The following is a 21,100-nucleotide window of genomic DNA, read 5'->3' on the forward strand; positions in this document are numbered from 1 at the left end:
ATCAGGATCCATGCTGTTCGCTAACCAACCCTATTACAAGTACAGAAACTGATAGCGAACAGCATGGATCCTGATGAGACTGAGCGGATGCGCAGGCTGGTCTGAATCCATGCTGGTCGCAAACGCACTTTGTTGGTTTTGTCGTGACGCGGCTAAAATATTTTTTTAATTGATTCGAAAGGACAAACATCATGAATGTAATTATGTATAAATATTTTTTTTGTGATAATGTTATATGTTTGTTACCCGAAGAAAGTAGCTATAAATGATAAAGAAATTGTCAAAAAGTACCAAAATGTAAACCAAATGGTATTTTGACTCCATACATAACACTAATTCACTATAACGGTAATTATTGCCAAAAAGCAACAGATGAAAAAGGTGGTTCCGGTAACTAGCCATTGAGTAACTTTTTGGATACATGTTAGATGCAAAGTCGTTCTGAATGTGAAATTATTAGTCACAAAAGTAGCAAAATGTAAACAAAGTAGTATATTGACTTCCATACAAAATACTAAATCAATGTACTTATTGCCAAAAAGCTAAGGAAGAAAAAGATGACCCATGTAACATTTTGGAAGAAAAAACTATTGACTATCTCTTGACCAGATCTTTCAGGCATGTTATGCACCAGAAAGTAATACATTTTTTCATTCTTTAGAAAGGGCAAACATGATCTTTAAAATGTTGAAATAATGGCTTAAGAGGATACTATAGATGGTTATCATCTGAAGAAATTAGCGCTGAATGTGAAAAAAAAAAAAACAACATTAAATACGTTATATTCAGAAATTGCCAGAGTTACTGTGGCGGTTTGTACTCATGAATTGCATTAGTTTCTGTTACACATATAATGTTATTCACAAAGTTTATTTATATCTCTCTGTACTCATGCTGTAATTGATTTGACTTTTGTATTATATGTATTGTATTTATATAGACGAGGAGCGTAGAGCTCAAGTCTACAATAAAGATTTTGTTCTGTTCTGTTCTGTAAAAAATTTGTCATAAATGTATCAAAATGTAAACAAAGAAGTAATTTGACTTCTATACAAAATACTTAACCACTGTGACACTACTTATTGCCAGAAAGGCTGCAGAAGCAAAAGGAAGTTTAGGTAATTGACCAATGAATAACTTTTTAGAAACTATAACAGGACAACGAAAATTAAAAGCTTTTGAGAAATTAAAAAGGATTTTTTTTGGAGACAATGGGCCTTTAATTACTGTGAACAGGATTGGAAAGAAGTGGTATAAAAAAAGATCAGAACAGAACTAGATCTGTCAGTTGTATAAATTATTAAAGTTGATACTAGGTTTATAAGAGGGAATGAAAACTTACATGACAAACTATGAAAAAAATATATTCTGAAAGTAAAAGTCATACTAAAAATGTGCACAGCTACAGGTTTGAACTATAAAAAACTATCTCTTCATAATCTGAACTCTCTAACCACTACGTTACGTGTTCATACCCACTTTTATTCTACCTTGTACCTATGAAAAATGTAATAATTGAATAATTTGCATAACTCATTATATCATAATGGTACAACCGAATGTGTTCGACTAATAGCTGTTGTACTGTTATACTTCAAATAAAATATTGCAAGTCCGCTCCTTGCACCTTTAATGCGGAATGACATTTTTTTGTCATCTGCATATGATTTACAAGACCGCTTTTAACGAAAGAGTCGGTAGGATATTTATTACAGTCAAAATAATGACGATGTATATGTAATATTTCCTTTAAAAGGCCTCGTTGTACTTCATGTTTAGCCAACCGTCGATAAACAGCAGTGTGCATGAATCGATTGCAGCTAAAAGCTTTCAATGTCGTGAAAATGTCCGCCTTTATTGATGTTTTAATATGCATATTAATATGGATAAGATACCTCCTTTATTCATTTCTATGGATTATTGTGAATAATATCATGAATGTCTTACTATGGAATAAATTGAATAATACCAATACAGCTTGTGCTTTTCGGATTATTTTACGGTACAGATTCAAACCAGCAGAATTTAGTTCTTCTCGTGATTTTCTAGCAATTTACGACGAATCCATAGATGTCAAGTATGTTCTACGTCCGAATGTCTCACTATATAGTTTAACAAAACGTCATGCTTATTTTGTAGAAACAGATAAATCAGTTAACATTTTCAGTTCGGAAACCAATCCGTTTCAGTACTTGGCTCAGTTCGAACAAGCAATTAGACTGATAAGTATACCGCTTACTTTGTTTTTAGAACTGGCAGACGAGATTGGAAACCCGAAAGTCAAACTTTGTTGTTTATTGAACACTGGTCGTTGCGGTTCTACCATTCTAACACAGGCTTTAGAGAAAGTTCCCGGTACACTAATTCATGCTGAACCAGACTGCCTCACAAATCTTGCACGTGTTTGGAAATCAAAATCTATAACACAGTCATGCTACGAACGAGTTCTTGTGGCTGTCATAAGGACCCTGTGTAAACCATTTCATGGTACATCCCGAGTTATTATTAAAACGAGAAGCTGCTCAACGTGTCATATCGAAGCTTTAGATAAACATTTTCAGGACATAACGATTATTTATATGTACAGAAATCTGATGTCTACAATTTCCTCAAATCTAAGGGTACCAGGAATTAACAAAACAGCAAAATATGCCAAAATGTATCTCCTCAACAGTGACAAGTTTTCAGTTCTGTTTCCATGGTTACGTCGTGATATGTATTACAGAAGATGTTACCCTTTGGAACTTTGTCCATCGCTTGAAATTGCAGACTCACTGAATGTAGTTCAAATGTTGACTTACGCCTGGGGAAAGAATATAAATATTGCGCAAAAGTTCTTGCAGAAAGGTGGACATTTGCTTATTACTTCATATGATGAACTAATTCCTAAGAAAACAGACACACTGAAAGTTCTTTTCGAGGAGCTGAACATAGACCTCAGACATATGAATGTTGCTTTAGAAGCTTTTAAAGTAGACTCACAGGCTAATACCATTCTTAGCTGGGATAAAAAAGAACAAAAAGAAATGGGGAATGTCACTGATAGCGATCGAAAAAAGGTTAACAATTTGCTCAATACTCTTGGACTGCCGGGCATTGAAGAACATTTCAGTCTTTTTACTTCACAATAAGAATTCAGCAATTCCGCAAATGAATGTTGCTAGAACCGGGTTTCCTCCTATTTAGTCAAAATATCTTTAAAAAGAAACTATGTTCGACTTACCAATACAATAAAAGATTTGATATACATATACTCTGGTTTTATAATGAATAAAGATAAACAGGTTTTAAACACTTTATAGGGCAAAACTAGGTTAAGGCCAGTATCCCAAATTATAACTGGAATTGAAAAAGATACTCAAGAAATATAATTGATGGTGACGATTTTGAAAACAGTCCTATATACATCTATAATATGACCTACAACCACATTTCTTTAGTTAGTGAGCTGTGAAATGTACAGTTTTATAATATGTGTATAGTGACGAGTATTTTACATCCTACATATAAACTGCCCGAATATTATATCACAATTTTCACAGAATTCTTAAAACACACCACTCAAAACTCTCAGTTTTGACAGTTGCTTTCGTAATTAAAAATCGTCAAGATACAATGTATACTATTTTAGACAAGCCTCATGATATACGTATTAATAGATAATAAATAATTTATATTTAATATTGAAGGTTCTTCTATTATTTGTATTTTTAGGATAAATCTTGTTTTTCTATTGATGAATGATCATATATATCTTTTATTAATTTTACCATGATTTATGTACGTGTAATTATAATGCATATGAAAGAGTCAATAGATCAATAAATACATTTATTATATACTTTTAAATGAAATATTGAGAAATATTGATGAAATAAAATGCGTATTTTCAATTTCCGTATTTTCACTGTAAAAATTTATTATTCACTGCAGTGAAACATATTTTCCGTATTTTCACTGGTGTCTTGCCGGACTACTTTCTTTTAAATTCTGCCAGTACTCAAAATTTAAGTGAAAGTCTTTTTAAATTTAATGTCCAGAAAGAGAAAAATGTATATAATAAACAGAAAATTCAAGTTTTTTCTATACATACATGATTTATTTTCATCTTGTGGCATGAAAATTACCATATTTCACTCGTGGCTACCGCCACTCATGAAATATTTATTTTCATACCACTCGATGAAAATAAATCATGTATTTATAGAAAAAACTTGAATATCCTCTATATATTTTGAAATATTCATAGGTACATAATGTTCCAGCAACAAATTTTCTTCAAATGAACATATGAAATGAAGATAATTATTTATTTTGTCAAAATAAAAAAGGAAAGATTCTATGAGATGTGCTTTAGCAAAATAATTTTGGCGACAGCTATACAAGTATATGTAAAGAATAGATGAAACTTGAACTTCCAAACCTGGAGTTAGTGGACATAATACCTGATAATTCCCTAACTGATGATGTTGTAAACATAATAATATTATATGATAAATTCTATAAATGCTACAGTACATAGGAAAAAATTAAGGTATGATATATATTATCATTTAACACTAAGTTTGTGTCATACAAATATAAACACTCATTCAATATAAATGAATTTGAAAAATAATTGGAAAATCTACATTATTTATTTTCGTAGATAAAAGTCCTGTGTAAATGTAAGATCTCAGATTTTTCATGCATACATACTTGTTTCTTTAATTCTAGGCAGGATCCTACACAATCTTAACCATTCCAAACACAAGGTTTTTTTGATGACCATAAAGGCTACCATTTAACAAAAAGTAAAAAAGTTGGCACTATGAATCTTTCAACTTAAGTCTTTTTTTCACTTGTCCGAATTGTTTATTGTATAATAATAATAATAATAATAATAATAATAATAATAATAATAATAATAATAATAATAATAATAATAATAATAATAATATATTAATAATACTACTACTACTACTACTACTACTAATAATAATAATAATAATAAAGTTGGACAAAGTTTATTTTAAAATTTTCTTATAATCAATCAATCAAACAAAACTGACTTATGTGATATTTGTACGATAATAAACCTCTGAGGAACATGATAGTACGACGCTTCAAACAAACGATGTATATTTTCGGATCAACCACGCTCGTTATATTATGCCAGAGGCGTACATTCCATGCCAACGATTGAATAACTGCTTATTCAAGTAAAATTGTAAGTGTTTAAGATTAAAATAAATTTGATGCAAGTTTTATATACTTTGAAATTTAACTGAGCAATCATGCATTTTATATAATCATTTAAAGTACATGTATTTATTTTTAAATAGCCTTATTTTGGGAATAGATAGTCCTATACTAAATTGTTCATTTGGCGGGAATACTTTTTATATTCTTCTTTTCGTCTATCTCCTGTCCTTTTCATCAAATTATCATTATTCCGAAATCATTATATCAGTTACCTAAAATAAAAAAAAAAAAAAACAAAAAAAAAAAAAAAAAACAACAACAAAAACACCCAAAAAAACAACAACAAACAAGAAGGTATAAACGCTTAATGGTAATTTGTTTTAAATCTGCATTGCTTAAGCAAAGAAATTAAATAAGAAATTTTTTTAGTTTGATTTTCCCTGGAAAGGGTATCATATTGTTTTTGCAGGTTTTACGGCCCCTTCAATTTTACAGTCCCAACCCTCTAATGAAATGGTTTAGTGGTAAAGCTGTTGTCCAGAATACAGGGAGTTGCAAGGTCGAATCGCCGCCTGTCACAGCTTATTTGATGATATCATTTATCCGGTATATAAATGGTCGTACATTGTGTATGCACTTGACAGACCGCCTGTCCAACCGTCTGTTAGCAGTTTCGAATCTGCTTTAAATCACACTGAGACGATGTTCAGAGCGCAGGTTGGACTATCCAAAGGGTAAAAGGTAAAAACTTATTTCATTATTTAATTTAAAATTTTTTCGTTTTTACGTTTTTGTATCTTTTAAATGGATGGGAATTGAAATGAAATAAACCCTATTTGGCAAAAAATGCTACTTAAAATGAAAATTTTTGGGCAAAAATCCCATTTTATATAGACTTTTTATAAAAGCACTTTTTAACTCTTTTGTAGGAAACCCTTAAATTTTTGGGTTTTTACCCCAATCCTTGGGGATTTTCAACAAAAAAAAATAAAAATTCTCCCCCTTTTGGTAAAAATTTTAGCCCCCTTTTTCCCCAAGGTCGATATTTGAGAACCCTTAAAAAAACCGAAACTAAAATGCCTTAGACCCCTTAGATAGTTGTATATGTAGCAGGGGGACTTTACTGATATTAACACCCCCCTTTGTAAATGTGGCCCAGCCCAACTGGGGAATTTATTTGTTTAAATTTAGATTGTTTTGGGGAAAAAAACCCCTTTTAAACCTTTTTGATGTTTGAAAACTTTTTAATTTTTTGGATTTCGGAAATTTAGCATAGGGGTTATTGATATCTACAAACTTTAACATAAAAATGCCCCGTCCGGGGGCCCCCTTTGTTTAGGGTAGTTTGATATATACAAATTTTAAATATTTTTACTCCTAAACTTTAAAGCTCAGAACTTAGATATTTGGTATAAAGCATGAATTTAAAGTCATATCAATAATGACCCTGAGGTCAAAATTGGCCTTGTCCTGTGACCACATGGCTTATGTAAACTGAAATCACATCTAATCTTTGTTTGAAAACTACAATGCTCATATATATTTGGCGTGTATCATTGCCTGGCAGACCTCTACCCATATGTGATGAATCATGCAGTTAGGTCAAAAAGCTCCCACCCTGGAGGGTCATATAGTATTTAGATAAATAATTTTTCTTTCAAATATCATGAATTTGTCTCATTAGTTTTATTGTTGAAATAAATTTTCATTTGGGCGTATCTTGCTGCCCCCTTAGGTGCTCTCTGCATTTCGGTTGATATGTGAAAATTTGTAATGTTTTTGCCATTTTTATTTTCTAGTATTTTAATTTTTACCTATTGGATTGGGATTGTTATTTCCAATTTTAAATTTTTCATTTTCAGACTTTCCCTGTAATTTAAAAACAAAAATCATCTGCAAATTTAAAACGTTTTTTTTCCCAAAGGGCTTTTTTCGAGAAACGCAAGAAAATTTTTTAAAAGAAAAATGCTGTAAGAGAAAAGTAATAAATTAGCTCATTATTTAACTTTTTCATTATATAAATCATATATTTACTTTCAAAATAATACAATTGTTTGATTGCTTGTTATAAAATTAGTTCAGTCTGCATATTTGATTAAATTAATAATTAAGGTTTTATGATATGAACATGTAATTTATATCATGAAAATACATTCAGTTTCATATAACGTATATATTTATATCAGAACTTCATATACACATGTTAACTATATTTTGAGAATTTATGTTTTTAGACATTAAATTCTAAGAAAAAAGAATAATTTGTTGACAGAAATGCATATTAACTGTTTCAGTGGTGGTTGAATAGAGCACACATTGGTGATGAATAAAACATTCTGATCGATTAGATGGACATGTGTGAAGTGGTAACATATGACATCGATTTAATTATTTTACGTATTTTATAAATGCTCGTTACTTTTGTCACATTTTATATATGAAATTAAAACTTCTGGAAAATTAGCCTTGTATACTTAAGTTTATTTTATTCACAAAATTATACATGGTAGTACATTACAAATTGTATTGAATTTGTTATACATATATAATTAACATATTATGAAAAGAAATAAAAAAAACCGAACACAATATATTTCTTATACATTTTGGAATCGGATATGAAAGTAAATATCAAATACTTATGTTGATTCATCTCCTAATAATATATGAGCCGTGTCACGACAAAACCAACATAGTGCGTTTGCGACCAGCATGGATCCAGACCAGCCTGCGCATCCGTGCAGTCTGATCAGGATCCATGCTGTTAGCTATTTATCAGTTTCTTTAATTGTTATAGGGTCTGTAAGCGAACAGCATGGATCCTGATCAGACTGCGCGGATGCGCAGGCTAGTCTGGATCCATGCTGGTCGCAAACGCATAATGTTGGTTTTGTCGTGACGCGGCTCATATATATTTTATAGCAAACAAGACTTTTAAGTAAATATCACCTGAACATACAGTATTTTATTTTGATTAACTTAATTTAAAGTGTTTGTCTAACAAAACTTTCACTAAATTGTTTGTAAGATTGAGCATTAATAAATTAGATATGGTATTATTTGATAAGTAACCATGTTAATTTGAGATTTTTAATTAAATTGTTAATTATCAAGTTTAGTGTTTTGTATGTAATCAGTCATGTATGGTAGAGTGAATCACAGTGCATACAAATTTATTTTTAACGGAATTTTCTCAACTGTTTATAAGTCTGGAGGAATCACAAAGTTGAAATCTAAAACAGTTATTTTATTCCTAACGTTTTAGGTATCTGTATGCCCTCCGGAGATTGCCTTTTATCGAGAAAATAATGCGTTTGGATAAATTTGTATAGACGACAGGCGCAATAGATTTATTGCCAGAATTCAATCATGTTATTAATGATTACGTTTGTACCTTCAATGATCAAATTAGCAATTTAAAAAGAAAAATATCATGAAATATAAATCCAAAAGGGTTGATACTGGAGTTTAAGGGACAAGGAATAGAAAGGAAAACGAGGGGGAATGGAAAGGAAATACCGCTGAGACAAAATGCAAGATAAGACACCAAAGAACGTGTCACCATACAAACAAGAAATGTAAAGGAACACAGAGAGGTACTGCCTTTTAACGGTCAGTAGTAAAACACTACTTGGGAGTTTAAACCGGTTATTGGCGAGCGAAACCTCGCTTTGTTTTTTTAGTTGGGTTTTACCAACAAAGTATAGTTCAAAAGGCGACTTTCCAGCTTTACTGGTAAAAGAAGACCTGAATGGCCCTTCCGCACCTAATTCCAGGCACGAACAGGCAGCTGAGTAGAAGAACTGACGTTCCGTAAACTAGCTTGAAAGCTTCCTAACATAAAAGAATCCGAAGTCCCTGTTGTGATTCGAACACATAGCGATGAGGGGCAACTGTTTGAAGTCAACGACCTTAACTACTCGATCACGGACACCCAGCGAAACTTCACTCTAAGCTCCAATATGTTCCTATATGACGAGATGAATCCTCGCAAAGTGAATTCAGGCAATTGTCATGGTAACATTAGACGAAAATACTATAATTCCCCCCCCCCCCCAAAAAAAAAAAAATAAAACTAAAAACAAAAACAGAAATTATCATCTAGAAAAAAAATCTAGACTTAATCGTTTGTCCTCGTTTTTCCCTCGCTTTTTAAAAAAATATTACTCTGGTTCTTAGTGTTACACATCGTCTCACTGACTGATTGTGCCAAGTTAATTTAAAACTCGTCTTATGCCATTACTGCACGGACAAGCAAAGTGCACTCCTATTTTATTTTTGTCTCTGACCTTGTGAAGTATGATTTCTGTTCTTGCGCATATCACACATTTCATTAAAATTGACATCAAGAAGAACAAAAGCACTGAAATACGCACAGGCACCAAACAACCATGATGACCACAGGATTAATAGTCACTGTGACATTAAGATAGCAAGGTACGTTAATATCATGCTTGCAGCGATGTTTTACAGGCACAGTTTTAACTGGAATCTATTTCAAATATTTTTATGATGCATTATTTTCTCGTGTTATGAAAACAGCATATTTTAATGCAGCCATTTCTGGATGGTGATCCGAATAAAAATATTTGACTTCTATTTGAGTAATCGCATTTACTACATATAATGCTGTTCATTCAAAACTGTAATGCTACTAAAAAGATACACATGCAGGTTGCAGTCTAAAATTAATCAATTCTTCTATTTATTCCTGTCATTTCTTGCAGATTGTAACAAGTTTGAAAATTTATTGGCATTTTCTAGTTTCTTTACTGCTCTCCTGAATTTTTGTTTTCCAGATGTATCAGGTGATATTTGACTGCCAAGAAAAAATCCCGGACTCCCATTCCGCATGCCATTATTTGGAGATGAATTTCTGTAATTTGGAGGGTTTTCTCCTATTTCTATCGGTGCCATTGATAAAATGGTATGCCGACGATGTGTGGTAAATCTTTGTACATTTATAACTTTAGCATATGCTTTCTGGAACTTATTCCGATCACGATTGGCAGAATGAGAATTAAGAAAAGACGATTTGTTTCGTCGATTTTTCCAGCCTTTCTGATATGATAATTGAGTGGGCTTAATGAGATGAGGATTATTTGGATTTTTACTGTCAAACGAAATTTCAAGACGCAACTGTTTATATTGATCTTCGTAATGTCCTGCTCTTATGCCGCTACTTGTCTTTTGTACAACACTTCTGTTACGATGCCGTTCTCTCATTTCAGGCAAATTATCATCATAAAGTTTCGGAGCACCACCGTACCAACCAGTATCCTTATCAAATTCTGTTTTAGATCTTCTAAGATAAGGCAAAGCGGAAAGGTCATTTGTTCCATTTGCACTAAAAGTATGTTCACGTCTTTGTCCTCTTATTGAATCAAAATCAACGAAGATGCCTTCTAAATTAAGTCTTCTGAGTCGCCCGGAAGTCAATCTTTCATGTCTCGCGACGATTTGTTCAAAACGTTTGGTAAACTCTGAATGTCTGCGCACACGTTCTATTTTACAATTCTCCAAATGATTGCAGATATCATCGAGTTGCTGTCTGAATGGAACTGTTTCTTCCGACATCTTCACAAAAATGAAAACTTACATTTTTTTCGGTCATATATCCGAAATCCGTAATTTTATTAATTTTATTCATTTATTTCACGAACAGGTCACTTCAGCCAAATTATGAAATACGCAAAATATAGCAATATAAGAAATGTCCGTGTCTTACTTCATTACACTGCGTGAATTCAATGCCTTGGTAATATAACTCAACACCATTAGCTCTGACCTGTTTACCGCTTTGGACGTATTGTTATTCCTCTTATAATACAGCCAGACACTTTGGTTATGCAAATACAATAGAATTATTTCTGACGCTCTACGCTATTGTGTTCCTTCATGTAGAACAGAGTATATTTATTTAGAGAAAGAAAGCACAGCAATTAACTCAAGTACCTCTATAATGATCACACAATTAAGGGACGACCGTTACGGAAGTGAAAGAGGGAGCCTTTGTTGCCTGGAATGAAGATATGTCAATAGGATAGTGCCACTTTGGTTGTTTATTTCAGAACATCTAGAAAAAGTTGATCAGCCGACAGTTTTAAGGAGTACAACGTAAATTGGAGGTATGTCATAAAGCAAAAGTGTTGACATTGAAAAGCACGTATTGATCTATCAATGTGAAAAGTTGAAAACATTTATATAAATCTATTTGATCAAATACCACAATGAAGCCTTTTGTAAACGCTTCATTATTTTACTGTTAATCAGATAATGTTCAACTGCAGTTTATAAAAAAATCCATGGTGAAAGCAGAAATCAGTCGTCCTAACTTACAATATATTTGTTGCCCATACATAGTTCCTAGGTCTAAAATATGTGATTTTAAAACGCATACTCTATTAATCTCGTATAATTTACTGTTGAACACGCAGATCCTACCTAAATAGATAGTGTGAAAACAGAATCATTTTATAGTGACTATTGAATAGATAAACAAATGAATCAGGAAATATAAAATGATGTCAATTTCATGGAAGTTAAATTATTTACAATATAGCTTGAAAAGGTGATATCCTCTTGTTATCAATGTACTTTTAAATATTTTATCAAACGTTGAAATAGAAATCAGGCGTTTTACAGTCATAAGTATTTCGTTTACCATTGAACTATCTATGTATTTATATCAGGGACAGACAATTGTATATTTTTGCAAATAACTGGAAAGAAAAAAAAACCGACCATTAATCAATCAATTTACTTATTTTAATCTATCTCAATACATCAATCAATCAATCAATCAATCAATTAAGTATTTTACAAATTTTAATAGCCTAAAATGATGCTAAGTGATACATGATACAACAGAAATTGATATGAATTTTTGCCATAACGTAGTAGAAAAGGTTTTCATAACAATCTATTAAATCTTCATAACATTTATAATGCATCATGTATATCGTTTATCAAAGGAATGATGCTATTGATTTTCATTCAAAGCTGAAAATTTGTGAAACTTGTTAGTAGTGACAGTACGTTGTTGTCAACCTGCATAAAAGGCATTATCAAGTAATGTACATAAAGTTAGTTTCCTATTCCTTATTCCTTTTTCGAATAAGAAAAAAGGAATCAGTTCCTTATTCCTTTTTCGATTTGAATATTGTTAAAAAAATAGGCCGATGCGGTTACTTTATTCTATGATTGTGATGATTGATTTGTGCAATTTGAAAGAAAGAACCGTTCTAGTTTTCTGGTAATTTTATTTTAAATAAATATATATTCTGCCGTTCCTTATTTAGATTTGAATAAGGAATCAGGAAATAGTTCCCTATTCTTTATTCGAAAAAGGAAAACGGAACTGATTCCTTATTCCTTATTCGAAAAAGGAATAAAGAATAAGGAATAGGGAGCTAACTTTATGTACATTATCGAGTATCCCTGGATCATAACTAAACACAATGGAATAATGTTTTTTTTTATTATTTAATGATTTTATGAAGTAAAACATCTTGTGAAGGAAGCAACAAGTATAGCAAAAGTGTTTTAAAGTGGAGTGGTCTACAATGGGCACATTTTTCATACGTTATCAAAATATTGATAAAACTATCTGCTATATATTGATATGTCATATGGAATCATGTATCTATCACTTATCAACAACATCCATTTATAATTCTTTCGTGTAATTTTTTCATTTATGATACTAAAACTGAAGAGCATAATTATAAATGGTATTACAGACATTCCATCATAGATCAATTCACTTTAATTTTTCGGTAACTTTCCAAGTATCGTACATGTATGCTATATATATATCTAATCTCTCTGCACTTTCATGAAGATAACAAGCAAATAGATTTTTAATAATTTGTTATACGTTTGTGCATGTATGCACACAAGATACAAATAACCTAAGATAGAACCAGAAATAGTTAAAAGAATAATTTTTAATTCATTCCTTTTCCTGAAACATAGCATTTCCATTTCGTCAATTATCATTATCAAACTGTAACGTTTTCACTTCGGTTTATACTGGTACATTTTTCTTCTCCATTTTGTCACTTAAATTTGAATCCTTCGTTTCTTCAAGGCCAAAACATCCAAGTACACAAACAAACGACACAGCCGCACAGACATAATAAAGCAAACCCGAAACATAATAATTCTGAAATATAAAACAATCATTTAACAGAATGTTTCAAGATGACAAGTTACAAGTGAACTTTAGAATAACACTAAGACTATGCAGAACCATTCAAATAATATATGTACAAAGTAAATTTTCACTTACGAGATAGACAAGTTGGGGTCCAACCATAGCACCAACTCTTCCAATAACACTAAGCATTCCAAAGCTTACCGTCCTGAAATATTTAATTGAAATACACTTTACTAATTTACTTCTTCAAAACATCTTTGAGGAAAACGCTTTCCTGAAAATAATTCTAAATGTTTTAGTTTTTATTATTATCGATGACGTATGGTATTTTAATGATAATTATCAACAAGATTAAGTGCCAGTGATCGTACGATATCATTATCAAAATGTCTTTGCTTACTTTACCTTACCTACTTTACTTGCGGAAAAACATGAGTCATGGTAAGTGTGAGATAAGCAAAGGTTTTGTGGAAGATGAAGAAAAATTTAAAAGACTGTACTCTTCTATATCACTACGCCAGATTATAAATATATAATTGATTAAAAACACTTATACAATAAGATAATTTGCAAAATTTTACAAAATCGGATTGACCTCCTTATTTTATAAACAGAGAATTTTTGGCCAATCACAACAAAGGAGGCATTCACTTTTAGACCATTGAGAACAGTCTTAACTAAGCAGGTGTTCGGCTAAAATATATAAACAAACGAACAAATTCTATCATTTTCATGCTAAAACAAACTTGTTTTAATGATTTTTTGGCACTCCATTGTGTGCGTATCTGATCAAATTAGCACCATTAAGAAATTACCACATCGAACTCGGGAATTACGTTCCTGACACTGCTTTAAAAAGGTTTTCTTTCTTTTAAAGTTAGGATATTATAATAGTTGACCTGTTATAAGAGACGGTACTTTTTAAAAACGTCTCGGCCCTTTTAACTTTAAGTAAATTAAATATGCTGTTCACTCTATAAATACACGTAATTTTAACTAAGTATGGGAGCAATCCCATCTTATTCCTATCACGGGTTACGTACTCCTATACGAACTTATGATAGGAATTATGGCACACACGTAAACACATGTAGCGATAAAACTATAGTTTAATTAATTAGTTCCCATATAATTACAGTATGTTTTAAATGAAGTATATGCTCGCCCATATCGTTCATTCCGGTGGTGAGGGTAAACAAACCACACACACACACACACACACACACACACACACACGCACACCCACCCACACGCACACCCACCCACACGCACGCACGCACGCACGCACGCACGCACACACACACACACACACATTTATGTGTTCGACCGAGAAGGTGTGATTTTTACTATATTTCTGACGTAGGGATCAGAGAGATGATCAGGTTCGAAAGTTCGAGCGATCGGTGTTAGAGCGATCCGATATAGAACAATAGAACTTTGCCGGGACTGGGCGATTAGTTCGAGCAAAGGGAGGATTTCGAGCGATCCGAGTTCGAGAGAACCAAGTTTAACTGTTTATTGTAATAATTGTTCATAGTGATGGCTTAAGTTAATTAGCAGCATCACATTAAAACAGCAAGTTATGTTTGACAATACTTTACCTGATGACAGTCGGATATAGTTCAACAGTCATTGTTTGTATAGGTCCCCAGGCAAGCGCGATTATAGCGTAAGCTGTGAGCGCAAACACATTCGTCAGTAGATCACGATTCGATAAATCTGAATGTGAATGTCAAAATTGTATGAAAATACAAGAGTAAAGATAAATTACATTGTACCAAATAAGCTCCAAAGCGTTAACATTAAAGAGAATATTATATGTAACAAGAGATATACTTCAAACAAAGCAATAAAAACACGGGAACAAAGATTTTATATTATGTGTAAAAATGTTATAATATCCAGTAATGAATAAATGTTCTAAGAGTTGCTTCTGTTTTCAATTTCTTAATAAATGAAAAAAAAAATGAAATTTATAAATTTGAATATCCCAATACATGAAAAAACATTAATACGAAACTATAAGACAGAAGTTACAAATAAAAAATAATTGGAATGATATTTTACCAAGGGTTTGGACAACTCCAACGACTATACCACAAGCACCGACTAGCGCATAGCTGAGCATTGTAAGGTTACGTCGACCAAGCCTATAGAAAATGATGTCAAAATTCGCCTCAAAACGCAGTGTTTAATGAATGCTATGTTTAGAAAATATATTAAAATCAGTAAAAGCATTTGTATGATAAAATACATCTCAAATATGGATGAACCAAATTGAAAAGAAAATCGTATTTGACGAAAGATTTTAATTACGTTAAGATATTTATAAATTTGATGTAACTAAAATCAGTTTTGAAAAATAGCTAACGACTGGAGATATTTACCTGTTTTGTAGCCATACACCTACACCCTTTGATGGAATACCGACGACTGAAAACAAGAGATAGTTGAGATACACGTTCCCGGAGAGAGCCTGGATTTCAAAGAGCAGCCCATACGACACAAGACCTAAGGCAAGCCTGTTTGTGAAACAAATTATGTTATTAACAATTACTTTCTGAGATAACTTTAATTCGTAACATGTATATTGGGTTTATACATATTTTTTTAGTTCAATTGTGTAGAAAGCTGTAAGCTTATAGATACACTTTCGCATCCGTTCCTGGAACCAACCAGTACTGAACAGTACTCAAGGAAACAACGACTTGCCACTGACGAGGTTTGAACCAATGCGGCTAGCGATCATTAAATTACTAGTCTGACGCGTTAACCACTCGGCCATGCTGCCACATGTATATTTACTACTAGTAAATAGTTATTTGAGCTAATATTAGGCTAATAAATAAGATATTTACGAAGACAACAACATTATTACTGAATATCAGTTTTACCATCATAAATTTGAAACCCAGCAAAGCATATAAGCCGTGTCATGACAAAACCAACATATTGCGTTTGCGACCAGCATGGATCCAGACCAGCCTGCGCGTCCGCGCAGTCTGATATCAGGATCCATGCTGTTGGCTTACCAACCTTATTACAAGTAGAGAAACTGAGAGCGAACAGCATGGATCGTGATCAGACTACGCGGATGCGCAGGCGGGTCTGGATCCATGCTGGTCGCAAACCCATTATGTTGGTTTTGTCGTGACGCGGCTCATATATAAATAATATTTCTATGATTGATGAAATCATAACCTACCAATTTAAACCGCAGAGTAAAGTGGTTTTTATAAGTCGTTTAGATCTAAACATGTCGATCACGGAATATTTATGTGTATCTTGAGTGATTGGCGTTTGTTGCACTAGATGATCAACATGATATAACTGGCGTTTGTTGTAAGCCGCAACTCTCCGAATGATTGCCTCAGCCTTGTCAGGGCGATCGTGTGCTACATACCAACGGAAACTTTCCGGAATAACACTGAAAGTTTTTATGAAGGATAAAACAATTAATACAATGTACGACAACAATATCTGTGAATGAGTAGAAAAATATAGAGTATATCATTTATTGTGATAGGATTAGAATAAAATGACAGCAAATGAGGCGTTTAGTATTGTTAAATAAATGCATGTCCGAATAGAGTTTGAATTTAGGCAAAAACATGAGTAAAACAATGAAATGCATACTTCAGAAATGTATACATATGCAAATTACATATCTTATGTTTTGTAGAAGTTAACTTACAACCACGCGAGCAACATTGGTATACCAAGCAAGGCGCAGAACAAATGAATGTACCGAAAGTCTTGAATTAACCAACAAATCAACGCAAATATACAAGCTTGAATAGGCCATGATGGAAATCCAATGATCCATGATCTACACCTTGATAATGAAAACTCAGATAGTAAGCTATATTTTATAGTCATGAAGCATCCATGACCAATCCCTATCACAAATCTCGCTGCTGCAAACATTATCCAATTGACTGAGAAATAGCCGATTAAGTTTCCAAGTATTAGCACTACCATGGACGAGAAAAACGGGATTTTTCGTCCGAACGAATCAGATGCCTGCCCAGATACAACATTTCCTACGAGTGAACCAGCTATTTGAAGAGTCATGATTAAACTCGGAATGTAATCTCTGCTGCAGACAAGATCAAACTGCAATGAAACAATAATCATACGTACATTGTTGAATTTTTATAACAAATAAAATAACTTAGTTGCTAAACCATTACATTTGTTATTTTTTATATGGTAATCATTAAATACACCACTTGCCCCTCACCGCTGTGGGTTCAAATCACGACAGGGACTTTGGATTCTTTCATGTGAGGAAGCTATCCAGCTACTCAGGTGCCCGTTCGTGCCTGAAATAATGCACGGAAGGGCTTCTGAGGTTTTCCTCCACCAGTACAACTGGAACGTCGCGATATGACTTATAATGTGTCGATGTGACGTAAAACACAAACAAACAATAATTAAATACATTATTTGTTAAATATCAAAATAAGGATTAAGAGGATATATCGTATGTGGGAATACATGTGAAAAATAAGTCGTCATTGCGATAAAAAGAAAATAATGGAATAGAGAAAAAAAACATAAAAAGCACAAAACGGCAAAATTGAAAATGTTACATCGAGCCTGTTTACGGTCGGTAGTGTTGATTGTAAGCTACGTCCATGTCCCTTGCTCCGGCTTAAGCAGACTTTAACTAGTAAAATTAATTTTGAAACATCTGCATGTGTTCATATGACGGTAATCAAGGAACCTTGAATGTGACACGTTAGTGCCATTTTATGAAAAAGGGTCATATGGTATCCACGTAAAGTATGTCCTTAATCTTAATGTGTTTCTTGTTTATTTATATTAAGTGTCGCCAGGCCGAAATTATATAATACAGGTCAGCGATCTGACTTTTGGCACACAAAATAAACCCCCAAATCAAACCAACAACGAGAAACACAAACAAACAAACATGATCTATCTTCTCCTGAAACGTTTACCGTTACGCTGTAGAAAAGTACGGTATATTCAAAATATAAGAAATAAATCACAGTGCTTCGGACCTCAAAGCGTCATTAGAACCTCTCAGTCTCTTGGACATAATCCTTCGGCTTTGGTCCGTCAAATGTTTGCGGCCGAACAGATCATATAAGGCATTTCGTGTGAAGTACTTTTCCTTACTTGGCATACAAGAAAAACAGTATAACATTATGAACTCAGAAATATATTTCGAAGGATCATATTTCTTTAGCGTCAATTTATTAGATATCCATTTTACATTGAATCGAGTTTTTTTTGTAGTAATCTTAAGACAACATTACCTCCTCTATGATAGAACCTTTCTTGCCAAATCGAAAATTGTTACAAGTTGATCCATTCACTGAACATGATCTTAGAGAGCACACAAATTGTTGAGTACCATTTTCATATTGAACACAAGACGAAACGTTGCTGTATTTAGACTCGTCCTCACACCACCAGTCTGGCGTCTGTGAAACTAAAACCATAGAAACGGCGCTAAAACTGACGACGGTTTTCATCACATGAGCGACAATACTCATGCGCATCTGGAAACGTCCACATCCTCCGATTTCTTCTATAATCTGATCTGGGCTTAGAGTGGTGGTCATATTAAAGTTTTGTCAGAGAGTTGTGCATGCAAGCATATTCTGCAAAGTATAGTGCAGAAACAACTTTATTTTGAATTTTAATATATGACTTAGATTAAAACCATTTACACAAATTCTTTCCAAAATACTTGCTTTTATTTCAAAAATGAATCTGCAATTTAAGTTTCAAGTTATTATGAACCAATCAGCTTGTAAATTTGTTTTGCTTGTCTTGACTAAAGGTTTACAAAACGAAATACAATATAGATACTCATATCTAAACATTTATCTCATTTTTAAGTAAAAATGACATTTCTATATTTTGTTAAGGAAAAATATCTATCGTAAAATACATATTTTTAAAACTTTTGTTAAAAAATGATATTAATATTCCGTATTTTTTCCCAAAATAAGATGATATCACTGAAAAACTACAATTGTACTAGACTGTTATTATATCCATGCATAAAAGGCAGTTTTCGTTCTCATTCATTTTTTAAAAATAAAAATTAAGAGAGAGTAAAAAGCATACGTACATTTTAATACCAACGTGTTGTTAGTCTAATGATATATACATAGATATAAATGTAAACTAAACAACAAATTCAGAGTCACGATTAATTATCAAGGTCAACAGTTTTTAAATAAAATGTATTAAAACAAATGAATAAGGTATTCGTTGTTGACCACATTTTGACCGAACTTATAAAACAAAGCAAATATATTAAATCAAGACATTCTGAAAACGAGTTTAGCATTCAAGATTGTAGGATTCTGACTGTACACATCAATGGAATTCAAAGTTATATGTATACACGACATTATTTCTTTTAAAGAAAATAAATCTTTAAACAAAACGTTTCTTTTTGTAATGCATAAATTCTATTTTACTATGTTTTCTTTTCGCGTTTTATTTTACAGAGAAAAAGTCAAACACAAATAGCTAACTAAATTTAATTAAAATATATTCGATCAACCAAAGGGACATTGTTCTGTCGAATCCCCAATACAACCTAACATAAAGATTACGCGCCTTTCTCCATTTAAATTCTTATGTCGGCCTAACTGAAAGAGTACATTAAAACTACGCACAATTCACATATTTTTGTAAATATAAATATATATCTAAACCATTTTCATGTCATTTTGAGGCTTTTTAATAAGCTAACTGTAGTTTCAGAACAGATGTTTTAAGTTCTTAAACATGCCTGTGCCTCAAAACATAGGACCGTATAGCCAAATACGGAAGAGACAATAGCAAATATTTCTTAATTCAATTGAATTATTTATAATTTGAATAAATGGAGATAAGTAAAGAATCGGTAAAAATAATAACACTAAATATGGCGGTGACACATAAGGACGCTTTGTACATGTCAACTGAAACAGACGGTCAAGAGTTCCTGTCACTATATAAAACGTTGTAATCAATAACAGACACTCTTAGTACTCGTAAATAGTTCTTATCAAACTACAATGTACGTATACTGGATGGGCATGTTTCGCCTTTCTGTTTTTTTTTCTAACAGGAATTGTTTACATTGCTCCCAAACAAAAGATTGTTTGAGACTTAGACCACGATATGCTTAGAATTCGACGTCTGTCTTAAAAACATCGAAGAATGTTAATGTGAACAAAACTCAACCACTAAAGCTGAAACGTAAGAGGCCCTTTAAATGTCAGCAAATATCTTTGTTAATATGACGTTTGAAAAGATTAAATATAAATTAAAGTCGATGGAGACACGTAACTGCATAAATAAACAAACTTCCATTATGCTAACGTAATTTAAAAGATGTATACCTGAACAAATTATTTTGATAAATAAAGTGGTAAATGTGATCGTGATTCTACAATTATGTTAGGAAGAATGATGGCACGTACACATATGTAAATAATATTCTGCCGTACATTGAAACGTGTTCATGAACTTGGCCCTTAAACAATGTATTATATTATTTAGAGGACAAACTTATTTCTTTGTTCATGAAATATATTTTTAGATTATGGTGAAGCTGTTTGGAATGGTGGTATAAATTCAGCTGCACCAAAATTCATCTGAAATTTATTACTTAAAATTGTGTTAACCAATGCACGCTTGTTCGGTTTTGTTATTGTTTAAGTTTGTATATGGACTCTCCTAATACGTTTTAGCTGTTGAACTTTATATGACTATTCTTTG

General features: G+C 32.3%; 1 protein-coding gene across 1 annotated transcript; it reads right to left on the bottom strand.

Annotated features, from left to right (window-relative positions):
- Window positions 1–13,207: 13,207 nt before the first annotated feature.
- LOC132753441 (organic cation transporter-like protein) lies at window positions 13,208–18,972 on the bottom strand. Its single transcript, XM_060743916.1, has 8 exons — window positions 18,631–18,972; window positions 17,040–17,461; window positions 16,551–16,772; window positions 15,733–15,867; window positions 15,413–15,495; window positions 14,947–15,064; window positions 13,478–13,550; window positions 13,208–13,351 (listed from the first exon to the last, which is right to left on the bottom strand). Exons 1-8 carry the CDS (start codon window positions 18,937–18,939, stop codon window positions 13,214–13,216), a joined length of 1,500 nt encoding a protein of 499 aa, XP_060599899.1. The 5' UTR covers window positions 18,940–18,972; the 3' UTR covers window positions 13,208–13,213.
- Between the last annotated feature and the right edge of the window lie 2,128 nt (window positions 18,973–21,100).

The sequence above is a fragment of the Ruditapes philippinarum genome, unplaced genomic scaffold, assembly GCF_026571515.1.
Source record: "Ruditapes philippinarum isolate M1 unplaced genomic scaffold, ASM2657151v2 ctg3_1_1_1_1, whole genome shotgun sequence".
NCBI lineage: Eukaryota > Metazoa > Mollusca > Bivalvia > Venerida > Veneridae > Ruditapes > Ruditapes philippinarum.

Bases quoted from the DNA above. Each gene is read 5' to 3' on its own strand.
- LOC132753441 (XM_060743916.1), bottom strand. From the start codon at position 18,939: ATGACCACCACTCTAAGCCCAGATCAGATTATAGAAGAAATCGGAGGA. The intron at 16,773-17,039 runs GTAAGTTAACTT...AAAAACTTTCAG, and splicing joins CCAATGTTGCTCGCGTGGTT to TGTTATTCCGGAAAGTTTCC. The intron at 13,352-13,477 runs GTAAGTGAAAAT...TTTATATTTCAG, and splicing joins GACCCCAACTTGTCTATCTC to AATTATTATGTTTCGGGTTT.